The sequence below is a fragment of the Sphaerodactylus townsendi genome, linkage group LG11 (genome assembly GCF_021028975.2).
Source record: "Sphaerodactylus townsendi isolate TG3544 linkage group LG11, MPM_Stown_v2.3, whole genome shotgun sequence".
NCBI classification, from domain to species: Eukaryota; Metazoa; Chordata; class Lepidosauria; order Squamata; family Sphaerodactylidae; genus Sphaerodactylus; species Sphaerodactylus townsendi.
The window spans coordinates 22,064,132-22,082,463 of NC_059435.1; the positions used below are offsets into that span (position 1 = coordinate 22,064,132).

Sequence of the window (18,332 nt, forward strand, 5' to 3'; positions counted from 1 at the left end):
GTTTTGTAACTAGTTGGTTCATCACAAATTGTGATGTGTAGTTTATCTGAAGCCAGCGTGGTGTAGTGGTTAAGAGCAGGTGCACTCTAGTCTGGAGAACCAGGTTTGATTCCCCACTCTGCCACTTGAGCTGTGGAAGTTTATCTGGTGAACCAGATTAGATTGTGCATTCCAACACATGTCAGCTGGGTTACCTTGGGCTAGTCACAGTTCTTCAGAGCTCTCTCAGCCGTGAGGACAGAAGGGAAAGGAGATTGTAAGCCCCTTTGAATCTCCTTACAGGAGAGAAAGAGGGGATATAAATCTAACCCTTCTTTTCTTCTTCTTCTTCTTCTTCTTCTTCTTCTTCTTCTTCTTCTTCTTCCCAGAAATGTAGTAGCCCATCCAGAAAGGAAGGTTGACTGTAGTCTTGGATAGCAGGGCTGGGAAAGACCTCTGCCCAAGACTCTGGAAAAGTAGGGCTGGCCAACCATTTGTAGGCAGAACTAACCAAGTGAGACTTAGACCTGACACAGTATATGGTGTGTTCGTTTCTTTATCTCAGTATGATGGTTGGACTGTAACTAGCTTCCCATTCAGTTCACAGAGGACAAGAACTGATTTTGGGGGTCAGGGGGTGGATGTTGTGGAATGTCCAGCTCAGGCTTTCAGAGGATCTGTGCAGTGGTTTTTGTTGTTGTTTATTTTTTTCATGAGGCTGCCAAGCTTCAGTAGATACTTTTTCCTCCAGTCTGGCTGGCTTCTATTACTGGAGCTATACAGTCAGAAAAAAAGTGGGAGGGAATAGGGCAGTGATGGCGAACCTTTTCGAGACCAAGTGCCCAAACTGCAACCCAAAACCCACTTATTTATTGCAAAGTGCCAACGTGGCAATTTAACCTGAATACTGAGGTTTTAGTATAGAAAAAACGGTTGGCTCCAAAGTGCGCGTTACTCAGGAGTAAGCTTGGTGGTAGTCGGTGACTTTGCTTTGAAGCAACTGTGCAACACTTCTAACGGGTGAATCACGACCCTAGGAGGGTTTACTCAGAAGCAAACCCCATTGCCAGCAACTGAGCTTACTCCCAGGTAAAGCATCACACTTTCGTTCTTCCCATGAAAATCAGTAGGGTTTAACAGCACTTAACAGGGTTACCTACACTGCTTCCCCAAAACTAGGTCTTAGGTTTAATGCTAATAATCTCCCTGAAATAATTACACTACTATCACATGACGAACTCTGTGCATGCGTGCCTACAGAGAGGGCTCTGAGTGCCACCTCTGGCACCCGTGCCATAGGTTCGCCACCACTGGAATAGGGCTTAGCTTACATGCTCCATTATCTGTACTCCATATTTACAAATGAACAGGCAGGCCTAGGTCCTCTCATCAATTAGTCTAACTGGGTAGAATACTGCCTGAACATTTTTATCTATAAGCAAAAGGCCCAAAAACTTTTTAAAATGAAAGATGAATGCTGAGACAGGGAATCTGGAACCACTTTGAGGGAGGTCCGCCCCTCACAAATCGTCCTCCAGTGGCTAAGCATGGTGTAGTGGTTAAGAGCAAGTGGATTCTAATCTGGAGAACTGGGTTTGATTCCTCGTTCCTCCACCACAGCCGTAGACTCTTATCAGGTAAGCCAGATTTGTTTTCCCACTCCTTCCTTTCTGCTGGGTAACCTTGGACTAGTCATAGTTCTTTGGAACTCTCAGCCACACCTCCCTCACAAGGTGTCTGTTGTGGTGAGAAGAAGGGAAAGGAGTTTGGAAGCCTGTTTGCATTTCCTCCTCCTCCTCCTCCTCCTCCTCCTCCTCCTCTTTGGCCCTAATGTCAAGAGCATTCTTGATGGTTTTGCAGTTTCATGCACAAAACTACTTACAGAATGATTCTGTTGGTCCAGAGTCCTTTGTGAACTGCTGATTCATTCCATTGAGGATATAGGGATCCCTTTTCTAATTAGCTTATTTAAGAAACCATTAGGAATGTAAGCTCCATGAGCACCCTGAAAACCCCACATTCCCTCCATCAATGAACCAGAGTTTCATCTGAATTCAGAGGTCTCCTTTATTGGAGCAAGATATTGAACTGTACCACCATTAGGTCCCTTTGAAATCTATGATTGCAATGTTCAGAAATCAGTCAGGTAAGTTCACAAGGCTATGGGAGAATGAAGTGTCTATAAAAGGCCCTGCTTTTTAACCTGCTTCTCAACATAGATAGAAATAATTTTGTTCATGCACGTTTTTGAAATGCATGCTCTGGCTTTCATCTGTTCAAATGTAAAACCGTTTGTGACTTGATAACACCTAAATCCAACCTTGTAAGTGAGGTTAAATTGTCCCTCAGCGGTGATGTTTTTGTGAAGTTCTTTGCTGATAAAATCCCTCTCATCCATTTCTCATCCATTCCAGCTTGGAGAGTGAGAGTAGACCTAGTGCCTTTTGTTCCAGATGGTTTCAAACTGATCTGATGCTGACAGGGTCCTTGGGAGCATGAGTCACCAGCATGCCCATACTGGCTTCTAAAACTATGCTGGTACCAAGTGTTGGAGCCATTGATTAAAATCATTAATGCCTCACTGCCTGAGGGGGCTCTCCATAGACCTTTACAGAAGGTTGTTTCTAGACCTTTAAAAAAGTTCAGTGGCTAAGGATAAGGTGACCACTTACAGACCAGTCTCCAGTTTACCTTTTCTGGGGAGGATAATGAAGCAGATGGTGGTGAAAAAGCTCCAGGGGTTCTTGGATGGCACATCAGCGCATGACACTATTCAATTCAGTTTCAGACCTGGGTTTGGAACTGAAAGAAGAAGGAGAAGGAGAAGGAGAAGGAGAAGGAGAAGGAGAAGGAGAAGGAGAAGAAGAAGGAGAAGAAGAAGAAGAAGAAGAAGAAGAAGAAGAAGAAGAAGAAGAAGAAGAAGAAGAAGAAGAAGAAGAAGAAGAAGAAGAAGAAGAAGAAGAAGAAGAAGAAGAAGAAGAAGAAGAAGAAGAAGAAGAAGAAGAAGAAGAAGAGGAGGAGCAGGAGTTTGGATTTATACCAGTGGTGGGATTCATATAATTTAACAACTGGTTCCAGTGACAACTGGTTGTTTACAAGCACCATTTTAACAACCGGTTCTGCCAAAGTGGTGCGAACCTGCTGAATCCCACCATTGATTTATACCCCCCCTTTCTCTCCTGTAAGGTGACTCAAAGGGGCTTACAATCTTCTCTCCCCCTCCCCCCCCACCAGCAAACACTCTGTGAGGTGGGTGGGGCTGAGAGAGCTCTGAATGTGACTAGCCCAAGGTCACCCAACTGTCACGTGTTGGAGTGCACAAGCTAATCTGGTTCTCAGAGTGGGGAATCAAACCCGGTTCTCCAGATTAGAGTGCACCTGCTCTTAACCACTACACCATGCTGGCTCTCAGCTTTAGTTACACCAGCGGACATTTAAGACTGCATAGAGGACAGTCATCCCAGTTTATCGTGATAGATCTGTCAGTGGCCTTTAATACTATTGACCACTCCATTGGCTTCCATCAGATAAAATATGGAATTGGCACTAAGAGAGCCTTAGTTTCAGTCTATTTTGTTTGACCTCATGTAAAGGTTATTGTGCATTGTACTAAGATCTTGTCTCTCCTGCTCTATTGGGCTCCTTTATGACAATTTCTGCTGAAGTAGAATCAGCTCAGGCTTCCTTTTTTGTGTGCCCTAAAGTGGTCCCTAAAATGCGTTTCAAACTCCAAGTTGCTTTTGGAAGCGGGCTGTAGTCTTATCGCATCGAAGGCTTGGACTGCTTCAGCTAAATTTGGAGAGGGAGGGCGAAGATCATGATTCTTTGCCAGTTCTACTACAGTAAGAGCAAGATTCCTATGTATCATCTTGGAGCATCATCTTAGTAAATACCAAGTTGAGAAGCATTGGGGCAGAGAACATTTAAATTGCTAAGAAAGTATGATCAGGATAGAATTAACTAGGATGCTAGACAAGTTTGTTCTGCCTTTGGGACGGGGGTGGTTATGGTGACTTTTCTATCTCTTTATTTCCTGTCCAGTAACAATATTTTAACTTTCTTACAGTCCCAGTATATTGTCAGGTTATCTTGTTAACCTGGGTAGATGTTCAATCCCTTTTGGCAGAAACAGTTGGCTGTTGTGCTAGAGTCCCTTGAGCCCAGAAATCCTGTCCATGAGGAAGAGCAGAAATTGAATCATTAACTTTTTTCTTTTTTAGCTGTATTTTATATTCCACTCAAAGAGCCTGTTGCCAAATTTCCTGTCTCCTTGCATGATTTTAATCTTTTATTTCTCTAGGCTAGTAGTGATAAGGGAGTTACATTCTCTGAAGTTAAATTTATTCTTACTGCTCTTAAAATGAGGAACTTGTATATATTATCTAAACCCAGGGATTAAATTATTCCCTCCCTCCCTCCCTCCCTCCCTCCCTCCCTTCCTTCCTTCCTTCCTTCCTTCCTTCCTTCCTTCCTTCCTTCCTTCCTTCCTTCCTTCCTTCCTTCCTTCCTTCCTTCCTTCCTTCCTTCCTTCCTTCCTTCCTTCCTTCCTTCCTTCCTTCCTTCCTTCCTTCCTTCCGTAATATTTAATAGTTTGGGACTTGTTTTCTTATTCACCCAATGAGTGCTTTGCCCCATAGGCACTCAGATTTCAGAACAGCAACAAGTTAAGATTACTGGAGCCTTGGAAAGATCCTGTTACCCTTTTCAACTAGCTCCCGCTGCTAGATTAGTTCATGCAGCACAGCTATCCCAATGGTTACTCCATCTCAAAATCCATCTCAATCCACCTCAAAATCCATGAATGAATGTGAGGTACATAGGGACCAAAGTCTATGCAGGCCAGGCCTATTCAGAGGTGAGCTCCATTGCATTTAATGGGACTTACTTTCCCCGGAAAGTGTTCTTAGAACTGCAGTCAAAGTCGCTTAAAGGCTAAGAAAATAATCTCTGTGTGCACTAAATGCCCAAAGGCATGGAGATGGATACTGCCTTCCTTCATACTCTATGGAAGATGACACATCATGAATTCCAAGTTTGTACAGAATGCTAATATATGCATGCATGAGAGTAATGAGCTATTTCTAATTTCACACTTTTACTCTTGTCTGTTGTTTATATAATTCCTTTAAAATCCTCTTAAGCCCGAAGCTCAAATATACCATAGGTACACACTTCATGGAAGAGACAAGGAAGATCTCTGAATGGCGGTCATGCATAAAATAGGAAACCACCCCCTCAGTTTAAAGCCTATTTGTATATTCCGAAGCTTTACATAAGCTATCGTTGGGGAACTTCTGCAGAGTTAACCACCTTGATTGTTTTGGCCGGACGGAAAGGATTGAAAGTCTTAACTGGAAGTTATTGCCTGTTTGTGCGACTTCATTGCAGAGGCGGGAAATTGGTCCACACAGAATCAAGTTCCTGATTGGAATTCTAAGAGTGCAGCCAGCGAACATACTGCTGGCTGTGAGAATAACAGCATCATCAAAGGGCAGCAGCAGTCAGTCATGCTTCTTTGTTTGGTTTCTGAGACCTTGACCTGGATAACAGGAGAAACCTACAGGGTTGTGAAGACGTTTCCTGTAATTTCAGACTTGTACTTCTCGTTGCAATGGCCCCTTCTGCACATGCAGAATAATGCACTTTCAATGCACTTTGCAGCTGGATTTTACTGTGTGGAATAACAAAATCCACTTGCAAACAATTGTGAAAGTGGATCGAAAGTGGATTATTCTGCATGTGCGGAAGGGGCCAATAGGTTATATTTATTCCATATTAGCACATTCCCCCATACCAAGGAGCCATCTATTCCAGCGATGATACAAGTTCCATTGGACAAAGCTTCCCTTCTTGCCAGATCTCCAGGGAATCTCCATAGCCTCATTGTAAAGAGCTTCTTGTGAAGCAAATGAGTTCTTGGCAGTATGTGCAGAACAAGCAGAGAACACTGGAAAAGCATTACTCCCATGGTGTGTCTTCTCTGTTCTAAATACCTCACTCATACTGGCTTCGTATCTTCAGGAGGACATTATACTGGACTTGTTGTTGTGGGTTTTCCAGGCTGTGTGGTTGTGGTCTGGTAGATCTTGTTCCTAATGTTTCGCCTGCATCTGTGGCTGGCATCTTCAGAAGTGTATCACAGAGGGAAGTCTGTTACACACTGTGACCGTGGCCCCACAGCCCGGAAAACCCACAACAACCAGTTGAATCCAGCCGTGAAAGCCTTCCACAATACATTATACTGGGCCTTTACTATTTGTACTGGCTCCCCGTTGTCTTCTGGATACAATTCAAGGTTCTAACTTTGGTCTATACCTAGCTTGAGTGCTACTATCAATCCACTGTAATTTCTCAGATAAATTCAGAACCGAGCTAGAAAATACTGCAACATTTTACAGCCTGGTTTTTCAATTTAAAAATCACTGCAGGTGCTTAATCCTGCCAGGAACCATGGGTGTAGGACAGTGGTTCCAACATGAGGTACACATACCCCCTGTGGTATGCCCCAGAGTGTTCGGGTGGGGGGGGGAGAATTACATAATGGGTTTGCATATAAGGGGCACAATTTTAGGGAAATGGGTTGCCAAGGGTTCCGTGAGTGAAAAAAGGTTGGGAACCACTGGTGTAGGAGGATGAGGAGCTTCCCCCCCCCATTCCCATTTTCAAGAGCCAAAATGGCAGGATAGGGGTAGAGAAAGGAGTCCCTCATCCACACACACACTGTCGTCCCTGGCAGAACCTCCCCCCCCACCCAAGGTTTTAAAAAGTTTTTAAAACACACTGTTGAAATGGTGCCATGATCCCAGGGATGATTTGGGATGCAACAGCTTCTAATCTGTCCCTCAAAATCTTTTTAAAATCCCCCAGTCATTGGTGGCTTCCTTGTAACTGCTATCTGAATGGCCCTCATAACTTGGCAAAATTATATTCAATTAATAAATAATAGCAAGAACCATAATAAACAATAGTACAAATAACATAGTTTATCTGAGAGAAATGCTCTAACTCAGAATAGCCTTGGTGTACTTGTTTTATACATGAAGGAAGGTTAGGCTGACCAGACTTCCCACTTCTGGTGGGACAGTCCTGCTTTTAAACAATTTGTCCCGCGTCCCATGGGTTCTTTTTGGGAGGCTGCCGCACTGCCTTCTGGGGCGCAAGGCAGTGCGGCAGCCACCCGTGCGCGCGGCCGCAGGAGCACAGCCTTTTGGGGCTTGCCGTTTGCTGCCCTGTGACAGGGTGGGAAATGGCAAGCCCCAGAAGGCAGTGCACTCCTGCGGCTGTGCGCGCGGCCGCCTCCCCCCCATCCTGGATCACAAGGAAGGTTTGTTTTTTAAATTTGGGGAGGGGAGCATTTGGTCAATCAGTCTCTCTAACCTACCTCACAGGGTTATTGTGAGGATAATAAAAAGGAGAAGATAACCATATATGTTTGTTTATTTGATTAATATCTTACTCTTCCTGACAAGCAGGCTCAGAGCAGCTAACAATCATACCGGTATATTAACACAGTCTCAATAATAATAAAACATTTAAAATCTAAAATTTTCTAAGTTGCCCTAAGCTTCATGGAAGAAGGCTGGTAAATTTATTTTCACTGAATAAATAAAATGGTATCTGAATGCTGTTTTCACCAGAAGATACCATGCCCCACCCAAGTCTAGCTCTGCAGTGCATTCTTTCCAAACCCAGCATCACATTGGCAGCTCCTTCAAATAGCAAATCTTCCAATATTTTGGATTTTAAACATCCAGTTTCTATCTCTGGTATTCTCTTTGGCCATTGAAAGGATTTCTATTGTGTTCCAAGTGATCCCCCAATGTATTGTCGAAGGCTTTCACATCCAGAATCACTGGGGTTCTAGCTAGAACACGGCCATACAGCCCAGAAACCACACAGCACCCCAGATCCCCCCAATGTTGCTTTGTGGTTGACGAGGGACTCTCAGGAACAGAAGGAGGGGGAAGTCAATTTGTTGAGGAAGGGAAGTGAAGTCGGCCCGCGGGGGTCGCAAGGAAGAGGCGAGATGCGGTGATATCATCCGGTGGAGAGAGCCAGCGGCAGGAAGCGTGATCCTTGGATCCGGCAACTCTGCCGTGTGCTAGCCCCTGGCACCTTTTATTAGGGTTTACAATAGGGGCGTGTATGGAAGGCGGGAGAGTGGGAGAGCAGGAGAATATCATATGATACATGACATCATGGGGTTGCCTTTCACGTCGCGCGGAGGTGCAAAACGCCGCCCTGGAGTCCTCAATCCATACCTGGGGGCAGGAGCCCCTTTGTCCCTTTGTCTGGGACACCTGGTGACCGTGAGTCAGGTAGTTCATGACCTGTGACTCACGGGGGGTCTGGGGGATGGGAGAGCGTGTGCGCCCAGAAGGACACAGATGGCACAGGCATTCCATGCGCTCTTTCTGAGGCTCTGCTGGGTTTGCGGGGCTCACCCTTCTGTGGGAGTGGGGCTAACAGACCATTCTAAGACAGGCCACACCAGCTTGTACTTAGGCTGAAACACGGCAACAGCTAATGCCACAGGAAGAAATCAGCAAAAAATTCCCTCCTTTTAGTGGACATTTTCTGTAAGACTCAGAGTCTATGAAGACACAGGCACAAATGATTTCCCACCACCTGCTCTCTATTTCCTTAAGTATGTTTTTTAACGCTATGCATAACTGCATCATTATTAATGGAATTATTACAAGTCAGAAAACTAGTGTGATCTAGTTTCAAGGTCTCAGTCTCATTAAATCTTTGGATTTGCTATTGATATTGTGAAATGTTGGTTTTTTTAAAAGATTCTTAATAGCTTTTCCACACAATGGTAACAGAAAAGGGGGGGGGGGGATCTGCAATACATCTTGAAGTAAAATGTCACCTGACATTTGTGGAACTATAGGAAGAAGAATCAGGAAGACTCAAAGAGAAAGATCACAGCTATCTGAAGAACAGTGAGAGGGCCTGAACTGCGCTCATGAAGTGGAATAATTAAAGTAGGATTGTGCATTATTCATTGAAAAAGAACTTTATTTCCCAGGAAAGTTCTCTAACGGATTGAGGCAGTTAAGGAATAAAACAACTGCAACACAGTAGAGGAAAACAGTTCTTACCTCCTTGAAAGAACTTCATAGGATAGACTATGGCATGATATCTGTCTATGCTCAGTGAAACCAGGACGTAGGTTGAAGCATACAAAAGTACAACCTGAGGAAGAAGGGGAACAGTAATCTTAGCTGTTGGATATTTGAAGATTACATGAATATTTGAAGGAAAGCCACTGTGGTGTAGTGGATAGACTGTTGGGCCAAACACAGGTTTGAATCCTGACTCTGCCACAATGGAAGCTTGCTGGATAAACTCAGGCCAACCTTACCTCCCTCATAGGATTGTTGTGAGAACACAACAGAGGAGAGGAGAAGCTGCTTTGGGTCCCCATTGGAGAGAAAAGAGGGATATAAATGAAGTAAGCCAACAAATTCTCCCCAATCTTGTGTAAAATGAAGAACGAACACAGCAGTTTAAGCCAATGTGATGTTGTTGTTAGAGTGTCAGTCTGGCTATCGTGTTTTGGGGTTTGTTTGTTCATTGCTGTGGTATGCTATTCCCTGGTTCTTTGTTTTATTGTTTGAATTTGGATGTATGTTGCCAGCTATTGCACATCATGTACAAAACCTTCACTGTTTATGCAAGTGCATGTTTTTCCTTGATTTTCAGTGTAGCAGTACGGGTATAGTGTTTTGAGTTTGTTTGTTCGTTGGGGTTAGAGTGTCAGACAGAATCTGGGAGACGCTTGTTGGGTGCCAGTGGATCAGTCAATTTTTCTCTAGCTAATCTAAGGCTCATTCCGCACATGCAGAATAATGCACTTTCAAACTGCTTTCAGTGCTCTTTGAAGCTGTGCAGAATGGTAAAATCCACTTGCAAACAGTTGTGAAAGTGGTTTGAAAACGCATTATTTTGCATGTGCGGAAGGGGCCTAACTCACAGAGTGGTAATCATGTGGATAAAATGGAGGAGGAAGAATGATGTTCACTTATTTATTTTGTTAATTACAGTCACAGACTAGCAAAAAGATTTTTTTTTTAAAAAGAACCAATAATGTAAACAACCAGTTAATACGCAATTTCACATGACGCCAATGACTTCCGTATTCTGCTAGCAATGTAACAAAACTTAGACCCTGCCTATGAAATGGTAGACTCTTTATCTTCAAGTAAAAACTTAATAAGTTGGTCACTAGGATGATTAGACTAAGTAGAATATCCAAAAGGTCGCGTCAGCAGGGGCAGGATTAAGTATTTTTCTAAGCAAATCTCTCATTGCAAAATTCACAATGTAATAGAATATGGGCAATTGTCTCAATCACATTTGCATTACAAGGACATAAATGTGCCTCCATGGGCCATTGTGAGACCTCCTGCTAAGTTGGCCTGATGAAAAAGCTTTAAATCAATCTCTTGAGAAAGCCCATTGGAATTTGGGAAACGTCATAGCTGTTAAATAGGGTGCAGCAGCCATTCCCATCCATGACTTTAATGACCTTTATGGATTTGGGATTTGTCTCATTATCACATTCTGCAGCTTGACATCAATAAGATGTCGACAAACTAAGCTCTTTGCTCTCCTGAGGCCTGACTCTGGTAATTGGTCCGAAGCTAGGGCTAGTGTAAGTATTGTTTTGGCTGTTCTCATACTCCAGACAGGTTGTGGGTAAAAAAAAAAAAAAAGCGGGGGGTATTAGACCTGTTGGTTGTAGGTATGCTTTCAACCAGTAATTAATGATAACTATCCAGGATCTAACTTCACTTTCAGTATCCCAGTTTCCTGTCAGAGCACCACATTGGCAGTGCATTTGGGGGCATTAAACAGCACTCAAAGGAAGTCTGATTGTATTCTCTCTAGTGCAACATAGAGGTTATAGGGGCCCAGTTGTGAGGGGAATGATGTAAGCAGTTTAGGGTCTTCACTGGGGAGAACAGTGGGGCTTAAATAGCTACACAAATAGCTAAATAAATAACTACACTTTAACTCACTTAGAACCCACTCCCCAATAAAACATGAAAAACCATGTTCTCAAATCAGATAAGGGTACATCCTCTTCTGTGGGAGTGGGGCTAACAGACCATTCTAAGACAGGCCACACCAGCTTGTACTTAGGCTGAAGCACGGCAACAGCTAATGCCACAAAACCTCATATGACCTTAGCACAATATTAATTTATTTCATTTGTATGCCATCTCAACAGTGACCAGCTCGAAGTGGCTCACAAAATAAACATAACACAGCAAAATAATAAAAGAATCGACATCAGAATTATCAAGAAGGAAACAAGCTATTCAAAAGCCAGTGTAAGATTTTTAAAAGGAAGTTATGCTTGGGTTAAGGCTGCAGTGAAAGTGTGTGTGTGTGTGTGTGTGTGTTTGTGTGTGTGTGTGTGTGTGTGCGTGCATGTGCGTGTGGAAAAGTGGCCCACCAAGGAGACCCAAACTGAAATGCCTGCTGAGACTGCAAATCAAACAGGGCTAACCCTGAGGGCTCAGCTACTTGAGATATTGGCAGCTCTGTGGAAAAAAAGGAACCTCAGTAAAGGAATACACATATCAACAACTTACTCAACATTTATCATATCTTGTACCTGAAAATAGCGCACTATTCGGCAGATGAGATCAGGGGCCATGAAATCTCCAGTGAAACGCCAAATTATATCAGTCATTATGTTTATGAGTCCTGTAAAACAATCTGTAAGAATATTAAAAAAATAAATTAGAAGAATGCCAATACAACACTGCCACAATATCAGTACGGTGCACAATCTCACTCCCTGCTCTCCTGTCAAGTTCACAAAACAAGATCCGCTCTGACATTGTGACCACTCCTTAAGGGATTTAGCAGGTTTCTTGAGGTTCAGACTCTGTGGTCAGAGGCACAACAGGGAATGATCTCTCACATTTTTATCCCACCATTCCTCCAAGAAGGGTCAGGGTGATGTATATAATTCTCCTCTCCTCCTTTCATCCTCTGAGGAAGGTCAGGCTGGCCCAAGATCACCCAGCGAGCTTCGACAGCAGAGTGGACATTCAAATCTGGGTCTTCTAGACCCTAGTTTGATAGTCTAACTATTACACTGAATATGCTGTTCTGCCAAATAAATTCTTATTATTCAACCTCACAGCGTTATGCCCTCTTAGAACTTGACAATGTTAAAAAAGTATTATTGCTTTCTCTGCCATGCCGTTCCACAGTCTTTTTATTTTGTCCACCTTTCATGGTCTCCCACAGAAATAAAAAAATTCTCTGTCTGGAAAAATGAATTGGAAAAATTAAACTTTAGATTGGAGAAAAAAGACGAAGGCTTTGAAACATGGGGGAAATAGCTGCCTTTTAGCTCTTCAAGGTGAGTCACTTTGATAGTCCTGCAGAACTTCTGCTTTTGAGACAGAAACGAAGGCAAGAAGAAGCTGCAGGAAGTTAAGAACTGAGGCTCTACAAAGGCTTTGGCTGAAAGGAACCAGCATGGCTGCGTCACAGCGCACCGAACAAGGAGGAGAGAGAACCAGAATTCTCAGAGCTCAGTGAAGGCCTGTATAAGGACAATGACAGCCCAGCTGACTACTTTGAGTTTTGTTTTCGGGGGGGAAAACCCTCCTCAGAAGTGTAGACTTGGATCCCATGACATTGTCTCCCTCTTTTCAGTTGCTGTGGAGGTTGTCCTCTGCTGTGGCTCTCACTTCAACTGCCACCAGAACATCTGCTTATTGAAGGCTCCTTCTGAACAGGCTAATAAACTTGGGTGTAGGACGCCTCCATGCGAAGGAGCAACAGCAACCTGGATTGTTTCTGTGGGCTCCAATTGTTGCCTGCACGGATGCATGCGAATGTGAAAACAGGAAAATGGGTTCCTTTATGCTGACTGCAACCCGTTATACATTGTTGTGCGGAAGGGGCTGAAGGGCTCCTTGAAAAACATTGGTCTTGTGAGGATAGAAGGGCTTGTGGCAGAGGAAGGCAGCTCCTCAGCAGAGGACTGGAGAAAAGTATCAGGAGAATGATGTCAAAGCGTTAGTGCGGGGGAATGGTGGAGAAAGGGTGCTCTAAGCTTTTCACCATCAATTTCATCTCTACTTCAGCCTCCCAGCTCTTCTCATGGACTTCCCAGTGCGTATCCATGGGAGCAAACACATGCTTGAACACTTGCAGAGTCCAACTTGGAGCAGGCTAAGAAAGGGTTGAGGACCCTTCCTTATTCAGGTAATGTATTTATTTAGAAACGTCTTGTGCTGCTGCTCCAGAGTCCCGCTCTTCCCTGTCACTCCTGTGCTCTAAAGGTTTTCCTGGACACATTCACAGATTGGGTAACAGACATGTCCTGGAAGTTCTGCACTCCTCAGGCATGTGAAAAGTCACATTGACTTGAACTGAACTAGATGACCTGCTCCGACCAGGTGTTCTTTCTTTCAGAACAGCACCAATCCATCAAATCCTATCAAACAGATAATGCAGCTCCCACCGTTTCTATTAGTGTTGAAGCTTTAATCTGAAAACTGCAGATTAGAAACTGTTGCTTGCCAGAAAATGAGTAGTATGGGGGAAAATACTGTTTTTCTTTGCAAGGGAAGAAAAATGTTGCCGTCACCGGGAACAATCTCCTTTCTGTAGACAGAAATCAAACCTGAGAATGGCTTAAAGCATTCTTATTAAGGGCTCAGCTTCCTTACAAAACCAAACCAAACGTTCCAGTGCTTTTTTGGCAGGGGTGTAATGAGGCAAACTGGAGCCCTGGGCAAAATCTGAGTTGGATGCCCCCCCCCATGGGCGGCGACCCCACCACGACCAAAAGATTTTTTTGCACCAGGTCATTGGTGCCTGCAGGGGGTGCATTTTTAGACATATTGCCACCAAAATTTCAGCGTATCATCAGGAGACTGTCTTTATGCTACCCCCCACGTTTGGTACAGTTTGGTTCAGGGGGGACAAAGTTATGGACCCTGAAATGTGTAGCCCCCATCTCCTATTAGCTCCCATTGGAAACAATGGGGGATGGGAGCACTGATGATATACTGAAATGTTGGTGCTGATATTTCTAAAAATGCATCCCTTGCAGGCCAAAAACAGAAAACCACTAAAAATATCCAAAAACGAACCCTGCATTTTTGGGGGCCCCCACAAGGTGCCCTGGGCAGCTGCCCACCTTGCCCAATGGGCATTACACCCCTTTGGGGTACTAAACAGTTCAATCGTCAGCAGAACTGCACCCTTCTAAATTCACAGAAGTCAATGGATTTAGAAGAGTATAATTTTGATGAGGATTGTGCAGGTCACAATTTGGATGCAGGTGAATCAACTGAAGCTTGATTTGGTCACAATCGAAGAAAACCAAGTTCTGGCTTGAAAATGACCACTTTTGCTCAGTGTGAGGATCGACGCTTGACCCCTGTTGATAACAAGAGGGCAAATTGTGCTACTCTGTAGAAATGAAGCAAAGGCAATTATCTGAGGCAGCATTTCGACAACAGCCCAGTTTCCTACAAACATCTCTTAAATTTTAACAGGAAGTCTTAAGAAGGAATGTTTTGATGTTGCACGTTTGAAGGACTACATTTGAAGATCTAAGGAAACAATCATGAAACTCGAACTGTGTGTCTTCTCATCATTTTGTATTTCCTTACCACAGGATTAAATCCTCAAACCATTCTCTGATAAAATACCAATAGATACATACTGCCAGACTTGAACCACAATCCAGGATGTTATGCATTATTCTGGGGTAAAAAAACAGTTATAATTTCCATGCATTCATTTGTTAATCTAAATTTGTTTGTGACTTATCCCAAACAGGCATAAGTATTATACGGAGGAAAAATCACATTCAGTTGTATTTTTGGCAGTTCACATCACAGAAATTAGCTATGGCGGTTTCTGCGTGGGCTGAAAGCAACGGCTTCAGTCTGGTAAAACACTGTTGTGGCGGGGACCCTTCACATAGGCACCCCTGCCAAATCGATGCAGCAGCGCTCTGTGCCCGCCAAAACGGTGTTTTCGAAACTCGCTTGGGGAGTGAGTTTTCCTGCAAACACCGGCTTCCATCCGCTGCCATGCAAACGGCAGCGGGTGGAAGCCAGAGTTTCCCCCTCCCCTCCCCTCCTCTCCCCGGCCCCAAACGCCTCCTTACGTTGCTCTGTTGTCACTCTGAGGAGGGAAGGGGACACACCTCCTGGCTCCGGTGCTTCAGCCGTCACTCTGGCCATGGGGGCGTGTCCCCTTCCCTCCTCAGAGCGACGATAGAGCAACGGCTGCCAGCAGAAGGTAAGGAGGCATTTGGGGCCGGGGAGGGGAACACACAGCTGTGCGGAGCTTGCTCCAACAGCTGCGCATCCCATGGGGCCGTTTGTGCGAATGGCCCCAGAGCCTGCATCGGCATGATTAATGCCGATGCAGGCTCTCTCCCTTGGCTGTGCAGAAACAGCCTATGTTCAACATGTGGCATTTTTTTTCATTTGGTTTGCAAAGATGGGTGAACATAGAATAGAATTATAGAATCATCTGGGCCATTTATGAATGCGGTGGTTACCTCATGGCTATTTGGTTTGCAGTGGGTTTTTCCTGTGGTTTTTTGTTTAAACAGCGGATGCTCCTGTGATTAATCCTCCATTTTGCCCACCCCTACTTCCTCATTCTATCTTGCAACTTCCAACTTGGGAGGTTGCCTGCTGCCTTTTTTGGGGGGGGGGCGGGTGGAGGGTATCTTTGGTCTAGCATTAATTTGTAAGATTTAGGTCAGTTTCAAGACCCTTAGCAGCTCTGTTGATCCTTCTGAATTGGTGCGCAGAAGAGCAGGAGGAACTGCTGTTCTGTGGGCAGAAAAAGCCAGGAGGAGTAAGAAAACCTGAAAAAAGTGAAACACATGTTGATTCCCTTCACTGTCCCAGCAAAGGGATAGGAAAAGTCATGCTTTTAGAAATGGCAGAGATTCTTCAATCTGAGGCCCGGTGAGTTCAGGAGAGGGGGAAATCTGTATTTATCCAAGAATCCAGCCTGAAAGGAATGAACATTCAATGCAAAGAAGACCTTGAGTGCATAGAGTTGGAAGGGGCTATACAGGACCCATAGTTTGGTTTTAATATCCACCTGTATTAAACATATGCCATTTGTACCAATTTGCCCTCGTGTACTTTCGGAGGGTCCAATGATCTATAGGTAGCTATCCCAGTGCATTTTGCAGCTGGATTTTATGGTGTGAATTGGCAAAATCACCTTGTAAAATTATTGTTAAAGTGCATTGGAAGTGGATTGAAAATGCATTATTCAGTATGTGTGAAAGTGCAAAAAAATTCAGGGGGCTTAGCGGGGGGGGGGATCACTAACTAGGAATGGTATGATTGGATAGAGACCGTTATTATGATATTTTCTTTCTAGCTATGCTACTTGAAAGAAAAAAAAGTAGAACCAGTTTTGACTTATTTTCACATCAGAAGAATGTAGGAAGTGCTGGCTATAACCCCCTCATCTGCTTTCTGGGTCAGCAGTCAAATATGACCTTGCCATTCAGTACACGGCAGATACTGTTTGTATGAGCTGATCAAGAGGGCAAGGTGGGTTAATTGTTTTTGCAAGCACAAGAACTGCCACAGAGTTAAATAGACTGAACACCACCGACCAAGAGCATCTCTGTCTCAGACTTATCAAAGAGAATGCAGATACACAACAATGTGGATGTGCTCTGGAACAACGTTCTCATATCCCAAGGGGGCTTATCCAACAAGTCTTATCCGAAGATTGGGTCCACGGGGTTGCCTCCAGCCAGCTTTCTCATTCAAACTTGTTCAACTCCCCCTCCCCCCATATTACAGGTCCCATCAGGCCCATAGCCACAGTGGTGCAAAAAGAGGCTGGGGCCCATCAATCATTTGTCATACCCCCTCCAATCAGCACTAGGGCTGGCGTGAAACCCATCACTAGTCCTCCAAGTGTAAATTCTCTTTGCAAAAAAAAAGGAAAGAGCTGAGGTAAAAAGGGGTGAATCCTATCATAAATCTCCCAAATGTAAATTCTCTGTGCAATTGGCTAGTACAGAATTCACAGTTAGCAAGTGTGCATACGAGAGAGAGAGAGAGAGAGAGAGAGAGAGAGAGAGAGAGATGTCTGAAACTTTCTTTGCGCTTTTCTATTTTTTTAATCCTAAACCTATTGCATTGCTTATTAGATCCCTCATACTATTCCATAACATTGTTTGAATACTATGTATACAGTGGTGGGATCCAAAAATTTTAGTAACAGGTTCCCATGGTGGTGGGATTCAAACTGTGGCGTAGCGCCAATGGGGCTGGGCGGGGCATGACGGGGGCGTGGCCGGGCATTCTAGGCCAAGGCATTCCTGGGCGGGGCTGTGGCAAGGACGCTGCCGCTGTGCCAGTCCTTGGGCGGGAAACGAATGCACGCAGGCTGCCACGCACACCGGTGCACCTCCTGCTAGACCGCTTCCAGTTCTGCGTGCTACTGCTGAGAGGACGGGCGTAACTAAGGCAAAAATCACGTGGCAAAATCACCAATTAATTGCCCCCTCTCAGCACACACAAATAATTAGTAACCTACTCTCGGGAACCTGTGAGAACCTGCTGGATCCCACCTCTGTATGTATATACCTTGAGCCTCAAGTACAAAATTGGTAAATAAATAACAAAGCACAAATAAATGAATAATAACAAAAATGAATAATGATGGACTGACCACCACTGTACTCATTTGCCCACCCCACCACCCCCACCCCAATGACATTTTTCTGGTTACAGGCCGGTCCCCATCCAAGCTGGCCTTTGTGCACAATTCTCAGCATAGCTATTTTGGGTGGCCAAAGAGGACCCTACTTTCTTTTTTTTCTTTACCAGAAAAAAGCTAGTCAAATCCAACCCTTTACAGTAATGTCAGATACTTAGGGACCCAGAGGTTGATTTCTGCATATTGGTCTCTTTGAAATGGGTCATGGATGCACTCACAAAACAGGTGACCACATCAATTATGATATATCGTTACTTATCCATCCCTCTCCAGGATTGGGTTTGTCCACACTGTAAAAACCAAGTGGAGACTCTCGCTCACATTATACTCGACTGTCCGAGATATGTGGGCATTAGGAATTTCTCTCCCAGGCTGCCCCTAGACAAATCTGAAAGAGACTCTGACTGTTCTGTTGTGGGGCTTCTGTTAAACAATACAGATGTCGTGCTCTTGGGAAAAGTAGCAAAATTTCTTTTACAAGCGACAGTAAGTCTAAGTAATGTATACTGCTATATACAGTCTTTCTGTCTGCGTTTCGAATGTACTCTTGATTTGTACTTCATATGCTCTATTTTAAATGCCTA

At 44.2% G+C, this 18,332-nt stretch overlaps 1 protein-coding gene across 1 annotated transcript in view; it reads right to left on the minus strand.

Moving 5' to 3' along the window:
• NPSR1 (neuropeptide S receptor 1) overlaps positions 1-18,332 on the minus strand; it is a 140,179-nt gene that overhangs the window by 29,797 nt on the left and 92,050 nt on the right. The window contains exons 5-6 of the mRNA XM_048510462.1: positions 11,612-11,715; positions 9,087-9,180 (exon numbers count right to left, since the gene is read on the minus strand). Of these exons, the coding sequence (XP_048366419.1) occupies positions 9,087-9,180; positions 11,612-11,715 (198 nt within the window). The remainder of the gene's footprint in view (positions 1-9,086; positions 9,181-11,611; positions 11,716-18,332) is intronic.